At 33.8% G+C, this 26,561-nt stretch overlaps 1 protein-coding gene across 5 annotated transcripts in view; it reads right to left on the reverse strand.

The window, feature by feature from the left end:
* CCDC18 (coiled-coil domain containing 18) overlaps positions 1–26,561 on the reverse strand; it is a 115,234-nt gene that overhangs the window by 52,122 nt on the left and 36,551 nt on the right. For 3 of the 5 annotated variants that reach the window (XM_019437954.2, XM_019437950.2, XM_019437955.2), the window contains exons 13-20: positions 24,451–24,674; positions 21,147–21,257; positions 20,426–20,557; positions 12,847–12,981; positions 12,605–12,682; positions 8,283–8,399; positions 2,678–2,845; positions 619–761 (exon numbers count right to left, since the gene is read on the reverse strand). In XM_019437954.2, the coding sequence (XP_019293499.2) occupies positions 619–761; positions 2,678–2,845; positions 8,283–8,399; positions 12,605–12,682; positions 12,847–12,981; positions 20,426–20,557; positions 21,147–21,257; positions 24,451–24,674 (1,108 nt within the window). The remainder of the gene's footprint in view (positions 1–618; positions 762–2,677; positions 2,846–8,282; positions 8,400–12,604; positions 12,683–12,846; positions 12,982–20,425; positions 20,558–21,146; positions 21,258–24,450; positions 24,675–26,561) is intronic. The other 2 variants (XM_019437953.2, XM_019437957.2) reach the window with 2 other exon arrangements.

A 26,561-nucleotide genomic window follows, 5' to 3' on the forward strand; every position in this document is an offset into this window, starting at 1 on the left:
GTAAACTCTTATTGACAAAGTAGAAGAGGTCTGGGGAAGCTGGGGAATGCTTTCAGCTCATGGGTCCCTTTCTTAATTAACTATTGATTCCTAGGCCTGGTTCAGCCAAATTAAATTGGAATCCTTAGAGGTGAGACGTAGGCATCAGTACTTTTTAAAGCTCCTCAGATAATTTTAAAGTTCAGTCAAGGTTCAGAACTACTGTTGTATTTACTGTGTCCCAGAAACAATTAGATCCTGTGAAAGTTTTCAGTGAGTACATCTTTGCCTACAACTTTCAATAGTATTCACAATTTAATACAACACAACAGTTGTTGAGTGCCTATGAGATGTACTGAACTATGCTAATTGCTGTAGGGATGACCCTGAAAGAAACCAGAAATTATCCAGTCCTTAAGGAACTTATAATACAACAGGAGGATAAAGAACAGTAAACTGTGGTACAAAAGAAGCATAAAGAAGGATATAAAGGTACAAACAAAATGCTACAGGAACACAGACTGTGAAGAAATTAAATCCTTAAGCAAAAGCTTCACTGAACATTATGTGATATTGAAATTCAGATAACTATCGATGTTGAAACAGGGAGAGAAAGAAAAACTAACATATTCATTTTACCTGGCAGTACCAGTAAGCTCAATGACTTTTTGCCTTTTCAAATCGGCTTCATGCGTGGCTGCTTCACATTTCTCCTCCATTTTTCTCAACTTTTCAGCTGAACTTTCCCTTTGTTTTTGAAGCTCTTGTTCCAGTTTTGATACCTTGTAAAACAATTTTCATTAAGTATTTTAAGTTCAGTCACAGCTTAACATTCTTTGGAAGAAAAATATATATTTATATAAATATGTGGTCTAGCCTATAATTCAGTTTCAAGATGTATTATAAAACTCAAAGTACACACCAGGAAATAATGTTCTGGAAATAAAAAAGCAAAACTAAACTTTGTATATTAAAGATATTTCATTCATATTACATATTTATAGAAGTAGTCACATCATAACACTAAAATAGGATTTATAAGAATTGAACAAAATAATGGTTAATTTTCCTCTTTTCATTATCCCTATTTGAAATGTTTCTTCTCTTGTCAAACTATGTTGCTTTCCTTCTTCACAAATTGGCTCATTTGGTGAAAGATTTCTAGATTCTCAACTGCCATCAAATGTTATCACTTGAATTTGCTTCTATTCATTATTTCTTATGTTCCCGTACAGTGAAGGAGGTATTCTTCCTCCTATATAACTCAAATTGCTTCACTGGTGTTCTGGAATCACTTTCTCAGGAAACTATCCACTTTCTCAGGAACTCATACTCTTGACTATCTCTGCTCTCTCCTCTGGGCTTCTTTGTATTAATTAGCATTTAAACACGTTCAAGACATTCCCATCACAAAAAAAACTATCCTTCAGGGGCACCTGGGTGGCTCAGTCAGTTAAGCTTTCAACTCTTGATTTTGACTCAGGTCATGATCTCACAGTTCATGAGTTCAAGCCCCACACTAGGCTCTGCACTGACAGCCCAGATTCTGTCTCCCTCTCTGTCCTTCCCCCACTTGCTCTCTATCTCTCAAAATAAATAAAAATAAACTTTTAAAAATTATTTAAAAAAACTCTCCTTCATATCTCTACCTCCCTCCAACTACCACTGCTCTTTCTTTCCTCCTCTTCAAAGCCCAATTTCTCAGTTTTCCATGCTTACTGTATCATCTTCTCATTTCTCATTCATTCCTCAACCTGAAGAAATCATTTTTTTTTCAACCCAAAGCAATCTAGCCATTCTACAGAAACCGTGCAATGTCACTAATAACATCCATGTTGGTAATTCCAGTAGACATTTCTCAACCATTATTTTATTTGATCTTGATTTCAACGGCCCATGACACCAATTATCATTCCTTATTTCATGAAATACTTACTTTGGTTTCTATGTACCATATCTCACAGAGATCTATCTAAGTCAATCTTCTCACCCATCATTCTGTATTTTCTCCCTAATTAATTTCAGCCACTCCATGTTTTCAAAGAACATTTACAAAACTGCTCTTCAAATTAATATCTGGCTAATGATTTTAATATCCTCTCGGCTCTTCTAAAACCTCTCACCAAATAATTAAATACAAATTCTAAGTCATTAATATCCACACTTCCAACTCAAGTTCCAAGAATAAAATTAAAATAGTAGCCAGGTAAAAAGTAAAGGGAACCATTGAAAACCCACCCACTCTCTGTTTTATTAAATAGCCCATTCATAAGCAGAAAGAATCTAAAGATGAGTAATAATCTGAAAGGATCCAACATGGAATCTATGCATAGTGGAACATGAATGAAAGGTAGAAAGAGAATACTTTATACAGTGGAAAATTTACCCCAAATACTAGAGAAATTTTTAGATTTTTTAGAAATTTAGATCACATGTCCTGATCCAAAAACAAGGTTGAATAAAAAAGTCTAAATTATAACTAAGTTCTCTGGATGGCAAAAATGTGCCTATGCTATTAGAAATGCAGGTCAGAATACACAGAAATAGAACTTTATTCATCTTACAATATTAATACAGAATATTTCTTATAATATGAAATCCTTGACGTAAATAGCAACCAATAAAACAAAAAAGCTATTATCAATTTTTAAAATTTATATTTTATACAAGTAAAACCATTTTGGCCAATAATATATACCTGTTTTTCAAGTTTAGTTTGAATGTCTTCTAGCTCTCCATTTCTAATTGTCTCTTGTTGTAACATTTGCTGCTGCTGCTGAAGAGTATGCTGTAGAATAACATTCTGTTCAGCAGTCTCTTGAAGACTGTGATTTTTTATCTTTAGTTCTTTTTGTAAACAGTATACCTAACAAATATATACATTTTTCATTAAAATGGCATGTTTCAAATAGAAAGCAATATAATGTCAAAGCTGTGTTCCTTATTATCTTCACTTGTCATGTGGGACAATTATATTTAAGTTTGTTATATGGAAGGGCAGGTTCATTTTTCTGATGGGAAGATGTTAGAAGGGCCTGCTTATAGAGCCGGCTCTTGGCTGGTATCTGGGAATGTGGCTTTTCAAACATTCCCTAAGTGATGACATTGTTTTGCTTGGCTCTGGCACTGAATCATGCTTTCCTCCTGGGAGTTCGTAATTTTAATACTTGTGACTGTCCTAGGTGACCAGCCCCCCATAAAAAAAACCCTGAACTTTAAGTCACAAACAGGCTTCTCTGGGCAGAAACACTGCCCACATATTACCATATTTCACTGCTACAGAAAGGAGCATGTTTTATGTGATCTCTCCCAGAGAAGGCAGAGAACACAGAAAGGTATGGATTTTTCCATACTCTGTCTGATGAATCTTTTCTCCTTACTGATAATAAACTATAGCCATAAAAGACCTGCATAAATGTTAGGTGCTATTTATTTATTGTATTATCGTTGCTACTATTGCTGTTGTTTGTAAAATGGTATCTCAGCAAAGCACTCAAATATTCATGCTCCAAAAAATACATAAGGAAATGACAGTATCAACTAAGAAATTGTATTCATTTACTCCACATATTTAGGACTTGAATATGCTGGTCCCTAAAACTGCTTTAAAAGATACCTTTAAAATTATCTGGAAGTACCTATTAAGAAAGGAAAAAAAAATTGCTTTGTCCTAGTAATCCAAATCCAATAAATATGCCAAATTATTTTTAAAATCATACTAATAATACAGCATATTTTAATATGTTTATAATATTCCTTACCTGTTCTCAAAAGTAAGAGGTTTAATAAATGATGATTTATCAATCTGATTTCAAATGATGCAACCATTTAATATCATAATTTAAAAGACAGTAGCAAATATAATATTTTGCAAAATGAAATTAAGTGAAAAAATAGAATTACGTTTCATTGACATAATTATGAAAAACATGCAAGTAACTAGAAAACTGAAAACTTAAGTATTAGAAAGTAGATTGTAGGTAAACCTTTAAAAGATTTCTTATTGTTGCTTACCCAAAACTATTTTTAACATGAAGGAAAATAAAAACCATTCCTTTAAAGCAAAAAAATCTTTCCAGTAAGTATTCCAGAAGAAAGGAATTTTAAACTTCTAAGAAATAGTGGAGGAAAACAATGATTTGGTCCTTTTTTCTAATTATCCAGCAATTGAACATTCAGCAGCATGATGAAGGGCTTAGGGACCAATATTCTTTGTTCATGATAAGAAACTCTTAAATGTCACATTTCTTCATTATCTAATGATACTGTAAACTTGGAGAACCTTATGCAACTAACCAATTTCTTATTCTGTTATTATAGTTCTTTATTATGATAATCTACTTAATTTTGTCTGTATGAAAATAATTTATTTAGGGCAAACATGTATCAGTATCACCTGTTTGTTTTACTAGCTAGCTCCCGAGAAAACTGCAGATCACATTTAGTGCAGTAGTTTATTTTCTATAGAACTGATTTGCCTGCAAGAGAAGTTTAAATAGTATTTTTTCTAAAACATCCTGTCTTAGACTTCTTTTTCTGGTCAGAGAAAAAAGTGGACAAGATGTTAAGACAAGACAAAGGTAAGATAAGACAAAACAGAAGAAAAGAAGGTAAATCTTAACCAAAACGCCAAGAAAGCCATACCACATAATAACAATAAAAATTTATTTCAGTAATCTGGCCACTGGAAAAATAATTTCAATTAAAAATATTGAATATCTGTTAGTTTTATCACAAATATCAATTCACAAAAATCAACCTGCATCTACCCAACTTAAAGTGGCATTTTATTGTACTACCCTTTAATTTCCATTTGACTTTAAAATATAAGAAATAGTTTTTCATTATATTTTCTGCTACATTATGATATTCGGAGAATCAAGTATTCCTAAAGGATTCACTATTTTATAACTGGGGGCAAGAAGAAAGTAGAATTTATACTTTAAAATCTACTTTACAATGAACTTTATCTAGATTAATCTATATCCAAAGGAAAAACACTCACAATTATTACTTAAAAATAAAACATAACCCAGGGGCGCCTGGGTGGCTCAGTAGGTTCAGCTTCCAATTTAGGCTCAGGTCGTAATCTCATGGTTTGTGAGTTCAGTCCCCCCATTGGGTGGTGCTCTCTGTTGTCAATGCAGACCCCACTCTAGATCCTCTTTTCCTCTCTCTCTGCCCCTTGTCCACTCACGCTCTCTCTCAAAAACAGATAATTTTAAAAAAATAAATAAAACATAACCCAGAAAAGTTACTGATATGATATGATGATGCCAAATCCTCAAAATTTAAGTCCATCAATGTGAGTAAAAATATCAATAAAATAACTGATTTTATTTGAAGAAATGCTATATGCAAAAATGTTTAGACTTACTCACATCTGTTTTGTGTTTACTTTCTCCTATCATATTAACAGTGTAATTCTGCATCAACACATATTTTTACCACTTTGTAAAGCATTTTAATATGGAATTAAAATCTTTTCAAAATGATTTAGAACCCCAAATTACTATTATTTTAATCATAAATGTACTTACTTCAATATCTGGAAAACAGTATATACCTGAGACAAAAATCTCAGAGGAATTTTTATTATCTTTCTGTGGTGGATAATCAACATTTAGTTTTTACAACTGGCTAACTTCTTCTCAATATGCTCTAGAGCCACTCAATTATTCAGCTAGTGTGTGATTTAAAGATTACTGATTTAATCTACAGATTAAAAAGATCTAAAAGATTAAAACACCTTTATAACATCACTATTATTAACAGAATGGACGTACTGTGAACCAAATCCAATTTTCTAAAACCTAGCTATATATGATGAAAATCTCACAATTCTGATAAATTACAGCTGACTCTTGAACAATATGAGTTTGAACTGCATAGGTCCACTTATGCAGCTGTTTTACAGTAGAGTTCTGCAAATATATTTTCTCTTTCTTATGATTTTCTTAATCACATTTTCTTTTCTCTATCCTACTTTACTGTAAGAATACAGTATATAATACATATAACATAGAAAATCTGTGTTGATCCCATGTTTATGCTATGGTAAGGCTTCTGGTCAACAGTAGGCTATTTGTAGTTAAGTTTTTGGGAAGTCAAAGGTTATATGAGGATCTTCAACTACATGGAGAGGGGATCAGTGCCTCTAACTTCTGCATTGTTCAAGGACAACTGTAATTAACTGTAATATTAACTAGAATGACATTAAAATTTGCTCTAAAGACAAATAACTCAAAAGTAAATAAATGTATGGGGTGGTACTTAAAAAAAACAAAGTAAATAGTAATTGGATTTTTTCCATGTTTTTTATCAGAAGGACTGAACGATAACCTGTTAAGTAAGCCAATTCATGTGCACTGAGGTAATAATTTAGCAGCAATAAAAGGTGAAAATCTTTCTAACTTACTTACTTATTCCCTAGTATAGTTGTACATATTTTACTACTTCTGATTTCTAATTCAGTTTGGAGCCTAGGTTTATATTGCCAGCCATTTTGAAAATAATTCTGTTCATTTTAGATAACTGTCTATTATCCACCCTACTCACTGATTCGGTTTCTGAGAACACAAAGTCTAAAGCTCAACAAATCCCCTTGTTACAAACACTGCCTGTCTCCAGATTCCATCTCTGTCAAGTCCATTTACACTGAAGTATAATGAAGGCTATCGAATAAATGTCTAAATAATGTTTTAAAGAAGTTCACAGTAAAATAAAAATAAATATATCTTTAATAAAATAAAATATTTCTATTTTAAGAAGTCAAAGTATCTATAGTTTAGGCAATTCAAATTCCGTATACTGCAGTGGAGAAATACATGCCTGTCTGTCAAAGATGCTATAAAAGCCTTCATGGAGGGGCATGGAAGGAAGAAGGCAGGACCATATGAAATATGAAGATTTCCTTTTTTAACCTCTAAACTTATATAATTATGTGATACACCTAAGTGTGGAGTGCTGGTCAACTATATACCTGTTTTTAGATCTGTGTCTGCTTTCCCCCTGCTCTGCTCCATGTTTTGCAGGAAATTCCCCTCTGGGTAATAGAAACATTTAGCCAATGTGAGGGACCTGTAGCAGTTCTCTTCCTCTACAGTATCAGCTTTAACTAGACAGACTCCTTCTTTGTGGCCCTAGCTCACTAGGCAGTCCTACTTCTGTACTATAGTCCACCATTTCTGCCTGATATTCCTCTATCCCTGATGATGGTAGTAGGTCCTTTCTCTTTTCTTTTTTTTTAAATGTTTATTTATTTTAGAGAGCGAGACAGAGAGAGAAAGAGGGAGGGAGGGAGAGAGATGAGCATGAGCAGGGGAGGGGCAGATAGAGGAGATACAGAATCTGAAGCAAGCCCCAGGCTCTGGGCTGTCAGTGCAGAGCCTGACACGGGGGCTCGAACTCATGAACTGTGAGATCATGACCCAAGCTGAAGTCAGACGCTTAATGCTTAAATGACTGAGCCACCAAGGCGCCCCATAGTAGGTCCTTTCTTACGATAATCTCTGAGTCACTTTACCATGCTTTGTTTGCTTCTCCCCTCTTCCATGATATATGTATCTAATTCTCTGCATAAAATTCTATTTTAATGATACACAAAGGATTCTGTTTTTCTGGCTGAAACTGGCTGAATATATTCTAGTCAACTTTGATGAGAATTTGTTGGGGACGATTATGAACATGAATTTAAGGTTCAAAGCTTATCTTTAATTTATATTTTAAAATATAACTTATTTAAATTTGTATTATAAATTCTAACAAAGAAATAAAGGAATTCTTCACTAAGATTATCCCCTTGAGCAAACATTTAGTGAGTACATATTATGTTGAAAGCAAAGTGGTAGACACTGAGGATATAGAGATGAATAAGATAACTTGAATCATCTATCCAGTATCTTAAAAACTCATCTCAATAGAGAAAGTCGAATTTCTAAACCTAATTTTTAACCCTTTAGACAACCAGAAGTAGCAAAATCAAAATGGAAGAAAATTTGAAGAATTTTATAATTCTAAATCTAAAATAATATTTTAAAGTTAATCATTTTAGAGTTAATCTGTGATATTAATAATAATTTAATCTTATGATTCCCTAAAAATAGATAAAAGAATCAGCATTTTAAGGTGTCATATTTTGTGTTGCAGTGAATTGTTTCATAAAGAATATAAAATTGGGATTTACATTTTAATGGAAAGATTTTTTCATCAGCTACATAAAGACATACTTTTAAACAATCTTAAAAATATCTCAAAAAGAAATCACTTGGAAAATATGCTATTTAACAAAAATGTTAATTTACCTCTTCAGATTTCTTCTTTAGCTGTTTTTCAAACTTTTCCTTATTTCCTTCCAATTGATTCAAATGCAAGGCAAGTTCTTCCTTACACATTTCTAGTGCTGAATCTAGTTGTCTGACCTAAGCAGGAAAAAAGCAAAAAAAAAAAAAAAAAAAGGAAAAGGAAAGTCAACTAATATTAATATTAATGAGCGTTTATTATGTGCTCAATATTTTACAGATTTATCTCCTCATGTTACCTAACTGCTTCAAACAGTGAATACACAGTCCAGCTTAGAATACAAAATGCTATCACAGAAAAGATTTATGTAGAAAACTAATTTTTCATTACAAATTTAGGAAACCAGAGACTGGAATCCTGAAGAACATATAGAACATGAACAAGTAAAGAAGGGCATTCCAGGAAGAGGGAATATTTTCAGAGACAAGACAATGAAAGGAAATGGTGCGAAGTTGGTAGTTTAGGGTATGAAGAGAATCAATTTATGGGAGATTAGATTGGAAAGACAGACTGGGGCCAATTGTCAAAAACCTGTAAGCCAAACACCCTAAAATATTTAATATTTACCTAAAAAGGTAAGCAATATTTAAGCCTATTCTTTAAGCTCCTTTGATCAAGAAAAATAGTAAAATGAGCATACACTGGTGTACTGTGCTAATAATGCATTGGTGTGAATATTCTGAATATGCTGAAGTCACTAAGAAATAAAAATGCTTTTGTTAGCTAGGGAAAAAAAAGAAACTTAGGAGATGGCTGCATTTGCTCTAAATCTGAAAATATTTTCAAAAAGGCAGCAATGTAACTTAGTTCAAGCGTTGACACAGCTGCAGATGCTTTACACTGCCTTAAAGAGTAAATGGGCAAAGAGCAACCCACTTTCAATAATTTTTTTTCACAAAAATTAGTTCAAGGGCCACAATTTGCACATGTGCTCCACAGCCCATCTGTCAATAAGATTCTTCTTTTGCTCCTTTCTTGGTGTAATTTTGAGCTTCTCAGGAGTGTTTTTTTCCCCCTCTAATACCAACAGCATTCTTGTAAGTCATCTTGAAGGTGTAAAAATAATCTTAAGAAAAAGAGAAAAATGCCTCTTCTGGCAGATACTATTTATTCTACATCATGAAATTATCCTCACAACTCTTATTTCTAAATAGAGAATCTTGAAAGACAGTTTTTGAAGATTGTCCCTATAGCCTGTGAATATAACCATTAATAGCTAAAAAGTTTATAATTTTGAAAGATTATCCTTGTTAACAAATTGTTGCCCTAGTAATAATTTTTAAATTAACATTTGTTTTATGAAAGGTATAAATACTTATCGGTTTTCTTTCTGAAGCATGAGAACGAGCACTGGTACTTGTATCATCTCCCATATGCAGAGAAAAAATAAAATCTATGACTCTGCAAGAATATCATACCTGATAATTAACAGTGTAAAAACTAATTCTGGCAAGATTTATCACTAGATGTTAAAACCATTGGTTATAAGGTTGTTGAGGAGCAGGACATTCATACTGCCTGAAAGAATCACCCCACATTTTGTTTATTAATTATATAGGAAAAAACTGTGTCCTTAACATGGTGAGATCTGGCAATAATTAGCTTAAAAAACATGTCAGTATTGTCAATGCCAATAATGGGGTGGTCTGACATGTGCTTCCAGATAGGAAGCAATAGAAGAGCACAATATAACTCATGTGGTATTCTAGCTGACCTACACTTTTCAGAAGATTCAGTATCAGGAAGAATAGAAGGAGTAAGTGAGTTTAAGGAAATCTAAAGTGCCAGATGTAACATGTAATTATAATTGAATCCTAGATTGGAAAAAGAAAAAGAACAAGCTGAAGTAGTGTTTCTCAAGGTTTTAATGGGCATACAAATCACCTGGGCACCCTACTCAAATACAGATTAAGATTCAGTAGAAGGGCCAGGATTAGGGTAAGACAGGAGACATGTGTTCAAAATTTAAGGAGGCACTAACTCTCAGGGTCATGCCAAGCACCAGCCCTCCACTTACATAACCCTGAGAGTAAGCATCTCGTTAAGTTGTGCACCAGAAGCAACTCACTTGCTTCACCTTAGTCCCAATTCTGTTCAGGAGGTCTGGGGCACAGATGAAATTCTGTTCACAAGTTCCTAGGTGATGTTGATGCTGCTGGTCCATAGACCATGCTTTGAGTAGAAGGCTATAAAGAACAATTTTAAATAATCAGAAAAATTTCAGTACAGACTATGTGTTGAATGATGTTGCTGATTAATTTTTACTTTCTCTGGTATATAAAAGTGCTGTACAGATGTAGGAGAAAGTTTCTGCTCAGAGGAGATGCAAGTTTAAATATTAAGGTGGAAGAGGGAGACAGAGGATCTGAAACAGGCCCTGTGCTGATAGCATACAGCCAAATGCGGGGCTCAAACCCACAAACCACCAGATCACAACCTGAGCCGAAGTTGGATGCTCAACCGACTAAGCCACCCAGGCGCCCCTCTAGTCTAACTTTCTTAAACAAAAGCAGCTAAGTTCTTTTTTTGTTGTTTATTTTTTTTCCAGTTCTGACTTTCCTTGGGAAGAAAAAAAATTCCAGAGTGGAATATAAAAGCAATCAAGAGAAAACAAATAAACAAAATCCCTAAATCTAATAAGCACCTTCTCAATTTTTTATTTAACAGCAGGTAACATAATTGCTTTAATTTATTGGTTTCTTGTTACCTATTCAGAATTTTCCCATCAATCTTCTAGTTCTCATTAATCATACTCTCATAGGTGATATAACTTTAAATTGATTCTTATAACTTTCCTACACTACAGGTAGAAAATTCATAATTCTATGATTTCATTAGTTACCTTTGTATTTCCTTTGTTAAACAGTTGGATTGATTGCATTTTTCAAGAATGTACTGATTATAAGAATATAACCTTCAATTGGTTACTTTAAAAACAAAATCCAAAATTTTTTATGCAAAGAACAAATTAATGTATGTACAGGCACATGGCCAAAAGTCAAAAAAGGAAGGTAGTAATGATATAATCAGTAAGAAGAGAACTAGATTTCAAATATCCTATTGTTGCTACAAATATCCAGTATGTCAAATTTGGTATAGTGATAGGAACATTGCTTCTATATTTTTTCCTCATTTTGACATTTGCCCGAATAACATCAAACCTATTAAAGCTATTAAGGGAATAAAACCCAATATGATAATTTATTCTCTTATTGATTTTAATATCTGGTTATTAACATATGGAAATAAATTACTAGATGATTGGCTAGATGTGTTAGGTCATTTAATTAAAAACAGAAGTGGCAATACAGATTTTATTTAATGAAATTATTTCATGCTTACAACTTTTTCATGTTAATGATCTTAGAGGTTACTTTTACATGAGGAAATGAATGGATATGGCATTATATGTTACAAGTTTTGGAGAATACTATATGAAAGTTATGGATAAACATACTATTGTGTTTACATGGGCATACTGGGTCACAAAATGGATTAAAAACAGAATACTGGTCAAAAATAACACTGGATTTTTAAAATATCCTTTATATTCAAGCCATATATGACAGAATAACATCAGCATGTTTGGACCTATTTTTAACACTAAAAATGCAAAGGAAAAATACGGAATATATAGTAATTACTTACCAAACTTGGAATAACTGAGTATACGCTAAGCATTATATGTACTTCATTTCATTTACTTTTCACATGTGACCCTCTTCCAGAATACTGTTATCCGTATTTTACAGATGAAAAAGTTAAAGTTCAAAGAGCTTTAATAACCCAGCGAGGGTTAAAGTCAACTACTAAGCATTCAAAATCAAGTCAATTTAGCTCCAAAGCCCATGCTTTTAACCGTGAAGACAGACTAGTCAAAAACTGTATTTTATCTAAAAATTCAAATTTTATCCCCTAATTAATCTTGTAGCAGAACTGGTAAAAAAGAAGCAAAACTGGACTACTTGTAGATTGATCTCCCTTCACTTTCTCTGTTAATTCTTTACTGGTAATGTTAATGAGCAGTACTGTTAAAATAAGTACTGTTAATAATAAGTACTGTTACAAAAGTAATCTTTCTTAAGGCAAAAAAAAGGGGGGGGGGTGTTAGAGAATCCACAAACAGATTACCAACAATCAAATAATTAAGATCATAATTCACACTGAAGAAAATATATTTACAGAAACTAAGTTCACTGAGTCAGGTAAAATCTTTACCTGCTAATTTTTATCTGAATAATTTTTACAATTTATAGAGAAAAGTAAAAAAGCTTACAGGAATGTCTCCATTTAAGAATAAAGTTTAAAAATTTAGCATACTAGCCTTGATTGTTTCTTCAGATACTTGGTTCTGTAATGCTCTCAAAGCTTCATCTTTCTTAATGTTTTCCTTTTCCATTTCCTGAAAACACACAGATTGGTAGCAAAAATATAAGTACATGTATAAATATTTTAATTTTAGCATTACTATTGGGCTGTTAAGCAATTGATTTAATTAGAATTAAAGGCAGGTTACAGAAACAAAGTATTAGCTTTTAAAGAACACTTTTACAAAGATGATTTTACCCCTTTGCTTTCCGTCAAGAGTCTGTCTAGTGATTCAAGATGATGTTGTTTACATATTATATCTTGCTGCAAAATGGACATAGTCTTTTCTTGTTCTTTAAACTGTTGGTCTTTTTTCTCTAGTTGAGATTCAAGCTAAATGTAAAAACAGGATCTATTAATTTCATATAATTTTTTAAAAATTAAGAAACATTTTAAATATATAGAAAAGAATACAATATTCATATGTTAAATTACTACTGAAATTACATAGATTTTTGCATTTTGCCGAATTTCCTTCAGTTTCTCTCCCTTGAGAGAAGAAATGAAATCACATGGCCAGGTCTTATTCCTCATCAATACAGCTGATTTCCTCCCTCATCAATACAGTTGGCCTTTGACCAACGTGGCCTTTGAACTGCACAGGTTGACTTATATGAGGATTTTTTATAGTATAGGACTATAAATGCATTTTTCCTCTTCCTTATGATTTTCTTAATAACATTTTCTTTTCTCTGGCTTGATTGTTAAGAATACATTATACAATACCTGTAACCTACAAGATATGAGTTAGCTGACTATTTTGTTTTCAGTAAGGTTTCTGGTCAAGATTAGGCTGTTAGCAGTCAAGTTTTGTGGGAGTCAAAAGTTGAATCCACATTTTTGACTGTGCAGGGGGTTGGTGCCCCTAACCCCTATGTTATTGGAAGGTCAACTCTACTACTGAAATTGGTCTATCACTCTCTGGTATGTTTCTCACAAATGTTTTTTGTGCTTTTACTACATATGTAGGTCTATGAACAATATGTAATGTATTTCTGTTTTGAAAATTTACATAAACAATATCAATACTTCTGCAAGTTTTAGCAACTTGGTTTTTTCACTCAATATTGTTTAGCTAATTATCCCTGGATATTTATCCATGCATGCATATGTGGATCTAGTTCATTGTTTTTGTTTTTTTTTTAAGTTTATTTACTTTGAGAAAGATAAAGTGTGTGCACACAAGGTTGGGAGAAGCAGAGAGGGAGGGAGAGAGAATCCCAAGCAGAATCCGTGCTGTCAGTGCAGAGCCTGATGTAGGGCCTGATCCCATGAACCGTGAGATCCTGACCTAAGGTGAAATCAAGAGTTGAAAGCTTACCCAAGTGAGCCACCCAGGCACCCCTAGTTCATTGCTTTTTATAATGGTACAGTACTCCACTGTAACAACAAACTACAGCTTGTCTTCTACTCAAGAACAGTCTGATATTCTATTTTTCACCATCACAACAATGTTACAAAACATCCTGTGTACATGTCTCTTTATGTACATGTATTAGTTTCTTTAGAATAGACCACCTAGAAGTGGACTTTCCACATTTCCAATTTCATTAGATATTTCTCTTCAAAGTGCATCTAAATTTATGTTTTGATTAGAAATACATAAGATTCTTGGGGTGCCTGGGTGGCTCAGTCAGTTGAGTGTCCAACTTTGGCTGAGGTCATGATCTCATGGCTAGTGAGTTCCAGCCCCACATTGGGCTCTGTGCTGACAGATCAGAGACTGGAGCCTGCTTCGGATTCTGTCTGTCTGTCTTTTTCTCTCTCTCTGCCCCTCCCCCACTCACACAGTGTCTCTCCCTCTATCTCAAAAATACACAAACATTTAAAAAAATTTAAAAAAAAAGAAACATGTAAGATTCTCACTCCCACAACTTCATCAATAATTGGTGTTATCAAACTTTCAAAAGACTTTTGTGAAGACAAAATAGGAGATTACTGATATGTGTATATGAATATATGTGTATATTACACACACATGTAAAAAATTATGTATGTGATATATACATATATATATAAACACATGTACACATATATAATGAAAACATGGCAGAACAAAGCTAAATACAAAATATAAAAACCAAGGAACTGTGAAAACATTCAAATGAAAATAATCAAACAACAAATTAGAGGGAGAACAAATAAAGATGGAAGAAAAGTGAACAGAGCCTAAAGGACCAGTTGGGACACCATCAAGTGGACCTAAACACAGATCATGGGAGGAGAAGAAAGAGAAAAAGGGACATTAAGAATATTTGAAGAAATAATGACTGAAAATGTCTAAATTTAATGAAAGATATGGATATAAACATCCAAAAATCTCAACTCCAAGAAAGAGGAACTCGAAGGGAACACCAAGACACATTATAATCAAACTCTCAAAAGACAAAGAATCTAGAAAGCAGCAAGAGATAAGTGAATAATCACATATAAAGGATCCACAATAACCTTACAAGCAGATCTCATCAGAAACTTTGGAAGCCCAAAGACAATATGTTGATATATTGAAAAAAAAAGAAACCAAAAAACAAAATGTCCACCAAGAATCCTATTATCTGGCAAAACTGTCCTTTTGAGGCAGAAATTAAGACATCCCCAGAGAAATAAATGCTGAGGGAGTTTGTGACCACTAGATACACCTCACCAGAAATGCTCAAGGGAGTTCTACAAAGTGAAATGAAAGGACACTAGACAGTAATTCAAAGCCATATGGAGAAATAAAAAATCTCAATAAAGATAACTGCATGGGCAATTATAAAAGCTAGTATTACTCCAACAATGGTTTATAATTGCATTTTTTGTTTTCTATAGAATTTAAGAGACTAATATATTTAAAGAAAAAAAAACAATTAGGGATGAGCCTGGGTGGCTCAGTCATTAAGCATCTGACTCTTGATTTCAACTCAGTCATGATCTCACAGTTTGTGAGTGTGAGCCCCGTGTTAATTCTGTGCTGACAGTGCGGAGCCTCTCTCTCTCTCTCCCTCTGTATCTGCCCCTCCCCAGCTCATACTCTTTCTCTCTCAGAAATAAGCTTTAAAAAATTATAAAAAAGGATTAAAAAAATTAGTGTAAAAACTAGTATAAGTTTGACTTGTAATTACAACTCTTCTACATAATTTAAATTTTTTTTTTAACGTTTATTTATTTTTGAGACAGAGAGAGACAGAGCATGAACGGGGGAGGGTCAGAGAGAGGGAGACACAGAATCTGAAACAGGCTCCAGGCTCTGAGCTGTCAGCACAGAGCCCGACACGGGGCTCGAACTCACAGACAGTGAGATCATGACCTGAGCCGAAGTCGGCTGCTTAACCAACTGAGCCACCCAGGCGCCCCTCTTCTACGTAATTTAAAAGACTAATGCATTTGAAAGAATCATTAGCTTATGTTTTAGGGTACACAATATGTAAAGAAGTAATTCTGTGACATCGACAATAGAAAGAGGTGAAAATGGAGCTGTAAAAGAACTGAGTTTGTGTATGTTACTTAAGTCAGGCTGGTATAAATTCAAATTAGAATAATGTAACTTTAGATTGTTAAATGTAATACTCATGACAACCACACCAAAAAAATAGCAATACAAAATTCAAAAAAGGAAATAAGAAAAGAATTTTAAAATTTCACTACAAAAAAATCAACTAAATTCAAAAATATACAGTAATGTAGGAAAGAAAGGACAAAATAACTATAAAGCATATAGAAAACAAATAACATGATGACAAAAGTAAAACACCCCCTATCAGTATTTACTTTAAATGTAAATGGATTAAACTCTCCAATCAAAAGACAGAGACTGGCAGAATGGATAATAACACGATCCAACTACAGCTGACCCTTGAACAATATAGGGTTAGGAGGCCTGCTCTCCTGTGCAGTAAAAAATGTGTGTATAATTTCTGGGTGACTGGGTGGCTCAGTCAGTTGAGCGTCCAACTTCTGCTCAGGTCATGATCTCATAGCTTTTGAGTTCGAGCCCTGCATTGGGCTCCATGCTGGCAGTTCAGAGCCTGGAGCCTGCTCGGATTCTGTCTCCCTCTCTCTCTGCCACTCCCCTGCTTGCACTCTTGTCTCCGTCTCAAAAATAAACATTAAAAAAAAAAAAAATCTGTGTATAACTTTTGACTCCATAAAAATGTAACTACTAATAGCCTACTGTTAATCAAAGCCTTACCAATAACGTAAACAGTTGATTAACACATATTTTGTGTGTTACATGTATCTTACATGTATCTTACATGTTACATGTATTCTTAAAGTAAGCCAGGGAAAAATGTTCTTAAAAAAATCATAAGGAAGCGAAATACATTTACAGTACTGCTATAAAAAAATCCACAAATAAATGGATCCATGCAGTTCAAACTCATGTTGTTCAAGGGTCAACTGTATATGCTGTCTACAAGAGACTCACTTAAGATCCAAAGATGCAAACATGTTAGAAGTGAAAGGATGGAAAAAGATACTCCATGCAAATAATAAAAGAGAGCAGGAGTACCTACACAAATATCAGACAAAATAGACTTTAAATCAGAAAAGGTTATAAGAGACAAAGAAAGACATTACATATTACTAAAAGATTCAAAACAGAGTGAGATATAACAACTATAAAATTTATTCATGTAATGACAGATCATTAAAATATATGAGGCAAAAATTGACAGAATTGAAGGGAAAAACAGAGTTCTAAAAAAATAGTTGGACTTCAATACCCCACTCACAATAATAGAAGACCAGACAGAACATTAATCAGGAAACAGGCTTTAACACAATAAACTAGATCTAATAGACATATACAGAACACTCTACCCCAAACCAGAATATACATTCTCCTCAAGTGTGCAGGGGACATTTTGCAGGATAGACCGTGTTAGGCCACAAATTGAAGTCTCAACAAATTTAAAAGGACAGATATCATACAAAGTATATTCTCCAACCCACAACTAGTTGAAATTAGAAGTGAATAATGAAAGGAAAATTTAAAAAGTCACAAAATTGTGGCATTAATTAAACAGATTTTTAAACAACGAATGAGTCAAAGAATTCACAAGAGAAATTAGAAGACACTTAGGAGACAAATGAAAACAAAAACACAACTTGCCAAAACTTAAGAGACCCAGCAAAAGTAGTGCTAATGGGTAAATTTATAGCTATAAATGTTTACATTAAAAATCAAAAAAGATTTCAAGTCAATAACTTAACTTCAAAACATAAGGAATCAGAAAAAGAATAAACTAAACCCAAAGCTACTTGAAGGAAGGAAATAATAAAGATTACAGTAAAGATCAACAAAATGGAGAACAGAAAAAGAATAAAGAATATCAAAACGAAAAGTTGGTTCTTGGGAAAAGTAAACAAAGTTGACAAATCTTTAGCTGAGTAGATTAAAAAACAGAGAGTCCAAATTACCAAAATCAGAAACGAAAGTGGGGATGTTACTGCCAATTATACAGAAAGAAAAAAGATCATGAGAGAGTGTTATGAATAATTGTATGCCCACAAATAGAATAATCTAGATGAAATGGACAAATTCCTAGAAATACAAAACCTACAAAGACTACACCATGCAAAAATAGGTAATCTGAATGATCTATATCTGGTAAAGAGGTTAAATCAGTAATCAAAAATCTCCCAACAAAGAAAAGCCCTGAACCTGATAGTTTCAATGAATTATTTCACCAGTGAAAATTTAAAGAATACCAATCTTTCTCAAACCCTTCCAAAAAAATTAAGGAAGAGAGAACACTCCTTAACTAATTCTGATACCAGTTTTAACCTGATACCAAAACCAGACAAAGACACTAAAGGAAAACTACAGACCAATATCCCTTATAATGCCAAAATCAACATAATACTAATAATCCAAATTCAGCAGTGTAGTAAAAAAAAAAAAAAAATCCCACTATGATCAAGTGGGATTTATTCCTGGAATGCAAGCATGGTTCAACATACACAAATCAATCAACAGGGGCACCTGGGTGGTTCAGTTGGTTGGGCGTCCAACTGGATTTTGGCTCAGGTTCATAAGATCAAGCCCCACGTCAGACTCTGTGCAGAAGACAGCACGAGGGCTGCTCAGGATTCTCTCTCTCTCTCTCTGCCCCTGCCCTGCTCATTGCTCTCTCTCTCTCTCTGAGAATAAATAAATAAACATTTTTAAAAATCAATGTAATGTACCATAGCAAAAAAATGAAGGAAAAAACCCCACACATGATCATCTCAATTGATGCAGGAAAAAAGTTGACAAAACTCAAAACCCTTTCATGAGAAAAACATTCAACAAACTAGGAATAAAAGACAGCTACCTTAATATAATAAAAGCCATTTATGGAAAACCCACAGCGGGGCACCCCTGGGTGGTTCAGTCAGTTAAGTGTCCGACTTCGGCTCAGGTCATGATATCATAGGTCGTGAGTTGGAGCCCTGCGTGGGGCTCTGTGATGACAGCTAATAGCCTGAAGCCTGCTTTGGATTCTGTGTCTCTGTCTCTCTCTCTCTGCCCCTCCCCCATTCTTGCACCCCCCCCCCCCCACTCTCTCTCTCTCTCTCAAAAATAAACAAACACTAAAAAAAGAAAAAGGAAAACCCACAGCTAACATCCTACTCAATTGGTGAAAGACTGAAAGCTTTTCCTCTAAGATCAGGAAAAAAACAAGGATGTCCCCTCTCACTTCGTTTTTGTTTTTTTGTTTTTATTTTATTTTTTTAACATTTATTTAATATTGAGATACAGAGCATGAGCATGGGAGCTGCAAAAGGAGAGACACAGAATCTGAAGCAGGCTCTAGGCTCTGAGTTGTCAGCACAGAGCCCGACACAGGGCTCAAACTCACAAACCGTGAGGTTGTGATCTGAGCCGAAGTCTGACACAACCAACTGAGCCACCCAGGCACCCTGCCCCCTCTCACTTCTATTCAACACAGTACTAGAAATTCTGGCCATAGCAATCAGCGTCCATTGACAGATAAATGGATAAGCAAAATGTGGTATTTACATACAATAGAATATTATTCTTATAAAGGAAACAAATTCTGCAGTATGCCACAACATGGATGAACCTCTAGGATATTATGCTAAGTGAATTAAGCCAGTCACAAAAAGACAAACACTGTATGATTTCACTTATATGAGATACTTAGGGTAGTCAAAATCATAGGGACAGAAGAAAATAGAATGACAGTAGCTAGGGGGTGAAAGGAGGGGAAAATGGGAGTTACTGTTTTAATGGGTATAGAGTTCCAGTTCTGACATCATTGCACAGGTCCCTTAGGCTCTGATCCTTTTTCCTGTTTCTCAGACTGAGTAATGTCTGTTGCTCTTTGTTTCAAGCTCACATTTTTTTTCTCTTATTAGTTCCATTCTACTATTAAGTCCATCAAATAATGTATTTTTTACTTAGTCTTATGTTTTTGGTCTCACAGCTTCTTCTTTAACTTGTTCTTACTCTAATTTCAACTCAACGGTAAGAGCACTTCTACTCTCAACCAGTCTTCAAGCTATTTTTATGTCTAGTATACCAGAGTCTACAAAATCACTCTTAATTTAATCATGCCAAAAAATAATTATTAAAACTGAAATGGCAAGAGTACTATACAAGAAAGCATTGTAAAATGATCTAGAAGTAATGGGATGCTAATTCTACTACTTGCCACTTACTTTTCTAGGTCTTTGTTTCCTTATCTATCAAAAAAAAAAAAAAGTTGAGCTAGTAATGTTAAGGTTCTTTTCAGCATTCATATTCTAAACATACATTATGTCTACATGGAAAAACATAATATCTTACTCTTTCAATCTGCTTTTCCATTTCTTTATGCTGTTCAAGATGAATTTTCTTGGCCTTTTCAAAAGCTAAACAAATTTTCTCATGCTCTGTATTGATATTGGTTTCTAGACTTCTTATCTTTTCATTCTTTTCCTAGAAATATAAAAACACTTTAAAAGAATGTAACTGACATTGAGGAGAGCACCTGTTGGGATGAGCACTGGGTGTTGTATGGAAACCAATGTGACAATAAATTTCATATTAAAAAATAAAGACTAGGAAAGACAAAAAAAATGTGAATATAACTGAGAACAAGTTTTACATAAAAACACTTAAGTAAAGCATTAAATCTGTCGTACTCTATTTTTTTAAGAATCACAATAGTGAATATGTCAAACATCAAAAATATCTAAACATATACATAAGACAAAATGGTTATTTTAAAAAATTGTGCCAAAATGAAAACCTTCAACTATTTTAAAATATTGAAAAGCATATCAAAGAAGTTCATTATTTCCTTCACTTCCACTAGAATAAAAATAAGAAATTACAGATAACAACTTGCTATATATAAGCCTATTGACTTAAAAATATGGAAACAAAAAAATAATCAGAAGAATTTACTAGAATTTATGCTTTCCTATTTGGTATACTGTATAACAACGAAAATAAAACAAACATGCTGTCACAAATCGAGTGCATTAAAGTCACAGTGAATTTGTAACCACACAGTAATATTTACCATAAGCTCCTGTTCCAGTTCTGCATTTTTTGCAGCAATAGAGGAATAAGCAACTATTTTTTCTTCCAGCTGTTTCTCTAGAGTTAAAAGTTGAGAACATTTCTTTGTCATCTGAAAACACATTGAAATAAACAAATTATTTTTAAAAATTACTTTTGAATATAAGCGGCAATTTAGAAGAAAAATGGTGAAGGAAAGACCAGGGACTGTTCCATCTATGTAATACATAAGTTATTTAATTCTGAGTCCTATGTCCAAATAGGATTACATCCTAACCCATTTCTTAAAAGTAGCATTTAAGATTGAAATTAGTATAAAAAAATGTTAATAGTAGCTATTTCTGGTGGTAGAATTATTAATGGCATTTTCTTCTTTGTCCTTTCTGTATTTCAACAAGACTGTGCTAATTTTGTAATTTAAAAAGTTATTAATCTCAGTACTAGGATATTTTATTTCATTTTTTTAATTTACATCCAAGTTAGTTAGCATATAGTGCAACAATGATTTCAGGAGTAGATTCCTCAATACCTCTTACCCATTGAGACCATCATCCCTCCCACAATCCCTCCAGTAACCCTCTGTTTGTTCTCCATATTTAAGAATCTCTTATGTTTTTGTCCCCTTCCCTGTTTTTATATTATTTTTGTTTCCCTTCTCTTATGTTCATCTGTTTTGCATCTTAAAGTCCTCATGTGAGTGAAGTCATATGATATTTTTCTTCCTCTAATTGACTAATTTTGCTTAACATAATACCCTCTAGTTCCATCCATGTAGTTGCAAATGGCAAGATTTCATTCTTTTTGATTGCCGAGTAATACTCCATTGTATACATATACATACCACATTTTCTTTATCCATTCATCTGTCAATGGATACTTGAGCTCTTTCCATACTTTGGCTATTGTTGATAGTGCTGCTATAAACATTGGGGTGCATGTGCCCCTTCAAAACAGCATACCTGTATCCCTTAGGTAAATTCCTAGCAGTGCAGTTGCTAGGTCGTAGGGTAGTTCTATTTTTAATTTTTTGAGGAGCCTCCATAGTGTTTTCCAGAGTGGCTGCACCAGTTTGCATTCCCACCAGCAGTGCAAAAGAGATCCTCTTTCTCTACATTCTCATCAACATCTGTTGTTGACTGACTTGTTAATGTTAACCATTCTGACAGGTGTGAGGTGGTATCTCATTGTGGTTTTGCTTTGTATCTCCCTGATGATGAGTAATGTTGAGCATTTTTTCATGTTTGGTTGGCCACCTGGATGTCTTCTTTGGAGAAGTGTCTATTCATGTCGTTTGCCCATTTCTTCACTGGATTCTTTATTTTTTGGTGTTGAGTTTGATAAGTTCTTTATAGATTTTGGATACTAACCCTTTATCTAACCTTTATGTCGTTTGCAAATATCTCCTCCCATTCTGTCGGTTGCCTTTTAGTTTTGCTGATTGTTTCCTTCACTGTGCAGAAGCTTTTTATTTTGATGAGATCCCAATAGTTCATTTTTGCTTTTGTTTCCCTTGCCTCTGGAGACATGTTAAGAAGTTGCTGCGGTCAAGATCGAAGAGGTTTTTGCCTGCTTTCTCCTCGAGGATTTTGATGGCTTCCTGTCTTACATTTAGGTCTTTCATCCATTTTGAGTTTATTTTTGTGTATGGTTGTAAGAAAGTGGTCCACGTTCATTTTTCTGCATGTCGCTGTCCAGTTTCCCAGCACCACTGGCTGAAGAGACTGTCTTTATTCTATTGGATATTCTTTCCTGCTTTGTCAAAGATTAGTTGGCCATACATTTGTGGGTCCATTTCTGGGTTCTCTATTCTGTTCCATTGATCTGAGTGTCTGTTCTTGTGCCAGTACCATACTGTCTTGATGATTACAGCTTTGTAGTACAGCTTGAAGTCCAGGAGTGTGATGCCTCCAGCTCTGGTTTTCTTTTTCAAGATTTCTTTGGCTATTCGGGGTCTTTTCTGGTTCCATACAAATTTTAGGATTGTTTGTTCTAGCTCTGTGAAGAACGCCAGTGTTATTTTGCTAGGTATTGCATTCAATATGTAGATTACTTTGGGTAGTACTGACATTTTAACAATATTTGTTCTTCCAATTCATGAGCATAGAATATTTTTTCCACTTTTTTGTGTCTTCTTCAATTTCTTTCATAAGCTTTCTATAGTTTTCAGTTTATAGATTTTTCACCTGTTTGGTTATTTTTATTCCTAGGTATTTTTTGGTTTTTGGTGCAATTGTAAATGGGATCAATTCCTTGATTTCTCTTTTTGTTGCTTCATTGTTGATGTACAGGAATGCAACCGATTTCTGTGCATTGATTTTATATCTTGCCACTTTGCTGAATTCATGGATCAGTTCTAGCACTTGTTTGGTGGAATCTTTTGGGTTTTCCATACGGAGTACCACGTCATCTGTGAAGAGTTAAAGTATGACCTCCTCCTGGCTGATTTGGATGCCTTTTATTTCTTTGTGTTGTCTAACTGCTGAAGCTAAGACTTCCAATACTATGTTGAATAACAGCAGTGAGAACGGACATTCCTCTCTTGTTCTTGACCTTAGGGGGAAAGCTCTGTTTTTCCCCATTGACGATGATATTAGCACTGGGTACTAGGATATTTTCTAAGTAAGCTAATGGCTACAATTTAGATTTACATGGACTAAATCTACTGAATCAGAATCACTGGAATGGTACCCAAAAATCTACATGTTTAACCAGCTTCCTAGGTGATTCTGCTGTTTGCTAACAATCAAAATCCTCTATTATCACTCCTTTTCTTCCAATTATATAATCCAAGTTCTTTACTTATAAATGTGTATTAGCCATATTAACCTAAATGTTCATTTTTTTTTTTTTTTTTGGGAGAGAGAGAGAGAGAACAAGCACAGCAGGGGAGGGGCAGACAGACAGACAGACAGAATCCAAAGCAGGCTCCAGGCTCTGAGCTGTCAGCACAGAGCCTGATGTGGGGCTCAAATTCACGAGCCACAATATCATGACCTAAGCTGAAGTTGGATGCTTAACCTGAGTCACCCAGGTGCCCCTGGCCATATTAACTTATACTTGGAAGAAATAACAGACTGCAATACAATACAAGTTCCACCATATCTGAGACCTGTCAGCCACTAGAGAGTAATTTCTTACTTTTAACAGAAGGTTTCCCAATATAATTTTAAAAGAATTTATAACTGATGTGGTACCATTAATTCCTTTTGATGTATAAATCTGGACTTACACATACAACTTTTATAAAACTCTACCTTTTTTTTGTCTCCAAAGTTAGTACATATAAACAGCTAATTCAAGCTTACTTCACTTTCAAGTTTGCTGGAGTTTGAAGCTTTCTCCAGCAGCTCCTCTTGTATCAGCTGAAACTGACTAGTTCTGTGGGCCATGTTAACCTTCAAATCAGAATTCTCAGCTTCTATTTGCATCAACTTAGTACGTAGTTCTTCTATTCCAGAAGCAAGTCTTTGCCTTTCTCTTTCATATTGCTTGTTCACAGTATGTTGATTTTGGTCTTTTATTCTTTCTGCTGACAAACATAAAAGGAAAATTCCTCTGTATAAAACTTACAGAAAAAAACCCTATTTCAATGTTGAAAGATTTAATCATAAATAAAGTTTAATTTCTTATCTAAAGAATACTAAAGGGAACAGAGAATGAGATGTACTTTAAGGAAGAGGTAATGAAGGAACATGGCAAGTAACATACTTTGTATTATGAAGTACATAACAAAGTAGGAATAACTTCTGAGTCACTCACTTTTCCAGACTATTCCTTAATACCAAAAAGAGTCCTTCTCCACCTATAAAAATCCCTGTATTTCAGATAGAAAACATTGCAAAAAAAAAAAAAAAAACAAAAACCATTGTTTAAAAAAATCATTGTTAAAAAATCATTATTTCCTTAAACTGAAGTTAATCATAAAATTTCTCTAGAGCATATTTTTATTTATTGTATATAGATGCAAGTTCAAAAGTTGAAAACTGGGAATCCTTCCTACTCTAAACTAGCTCATGAGAATTCAGTGATGCTTTTTTAAAACTACTGAGGGTTATCAAAGGTAGTTGTTTGAATATATACTTTTCTCCATTATAAATATATAAACCTACTCCCACCTAAAAGTAACTGAGCTTTCAGGAGTGCTTTAAAGAGGGATAATATATATGACTGCATGAGAACACACAGAGGTATGGAAGTAAGTGGAGATGCACTATGCCTTCTTCGAGGGCAGCACAAGTAGCCATTTCCTATCAGTTCTCCATATCCCTAATATTTCACTTTCTAGGCTATCATTAGTTCTATACTCTTTGATGTAAGAGAACTTATGACATATTTATCAACATCTCTAATAATTAGCATTCACTCTGCTAATAACACCATCACTCTCTTCCCTATTCTCTCTAATCACTTTGATAGCTAATTCTCTCTGCTGTCATTCCTCCTGCAAGAAACCAATCATATTTGAAGACAGACAATGATAAATTAAAGATACATATATTAACCAGTAGGGCAACCACTAAGAAAGTAAAGAAGTATAGTTAACTAATCAATAGCGAAGATTTAAAAAAAATAGAATACTAAAATATAATTGATCTAAAAGAAGGCAGGAAAGATGAATAAAGGCCATTAGAATAAATAATAAACAAATACCAAGATGATAAACTTAAACCCAAAAAAGACCAATAGTTGCATTAAATGTGTCTAAACATTCCACTGAATGAGCAAAAAATGTTAGAATATAAAAGCAAGAACCAATTATATGCTCTCTATCAGAAACTCACTTTATCTATAAAAAATGCAGACTAAAAGGATGAAAAAAGTCATACCAGGAAAACTCTAATCAAACACAGCTGGAGTGATGATCAGAAAGAAAATTAAGAAAACAATCCCATTTATAATTAACCCAAAAAGAATAAAATATCTAAGAATAAATTTGAGGAGGGGAAAGATTTGTACGCTAAACACTGTAAGACACTGATGAAAGAAACTGAAGACACAAATTAATAGATAGTTCATGTTCATGGACTGGAAAAATTAATACTGTGAAAATCTCCATACTACCTAAATCTAAAGATTTAATTCAACCCCCATCAAAATCCCAATGGCATTTTTTTTTATAGAACAAAAGACCAATCCTAAAATTTATATGGAACCACAAAAGACCCCAAATAGCTAAAGTAATCTTGAGAAAGTAAAACAAAGCTGAAGGCGTCACACTTCCTAATTTCAAACTGTATTATAAAACCATAGTAATCAAAACAGTATGGTACTGGCATTAAAAACAGACATATGGTGTGCTTGGGTAGCTCAGTCAGTTGTCCAGCTCTTGATTTCAGCTCAGGTCATGACCTCACGGTTCGTGGGATCAAGCCCTGAATTGAGCTCTGCACTGACAGCATGCAGCCTGCTTGGGATT

The sequence above is a fragment of the Panthera pardus genome, unplaced genomic scaffold (genome assembly GCF_024362965.1).
Source record: "Panthera pardus isolate Hobbes unplaced genomic scaffold, ASM2436296v1 HiC_scaffold_11, whole genome shotgun sequence".
Lineage (NCBI taxonomy): Eukaryota > Metazoa > Chordata > Mammalia > Carnivora > Felidae > Panthera > Panthera pardus.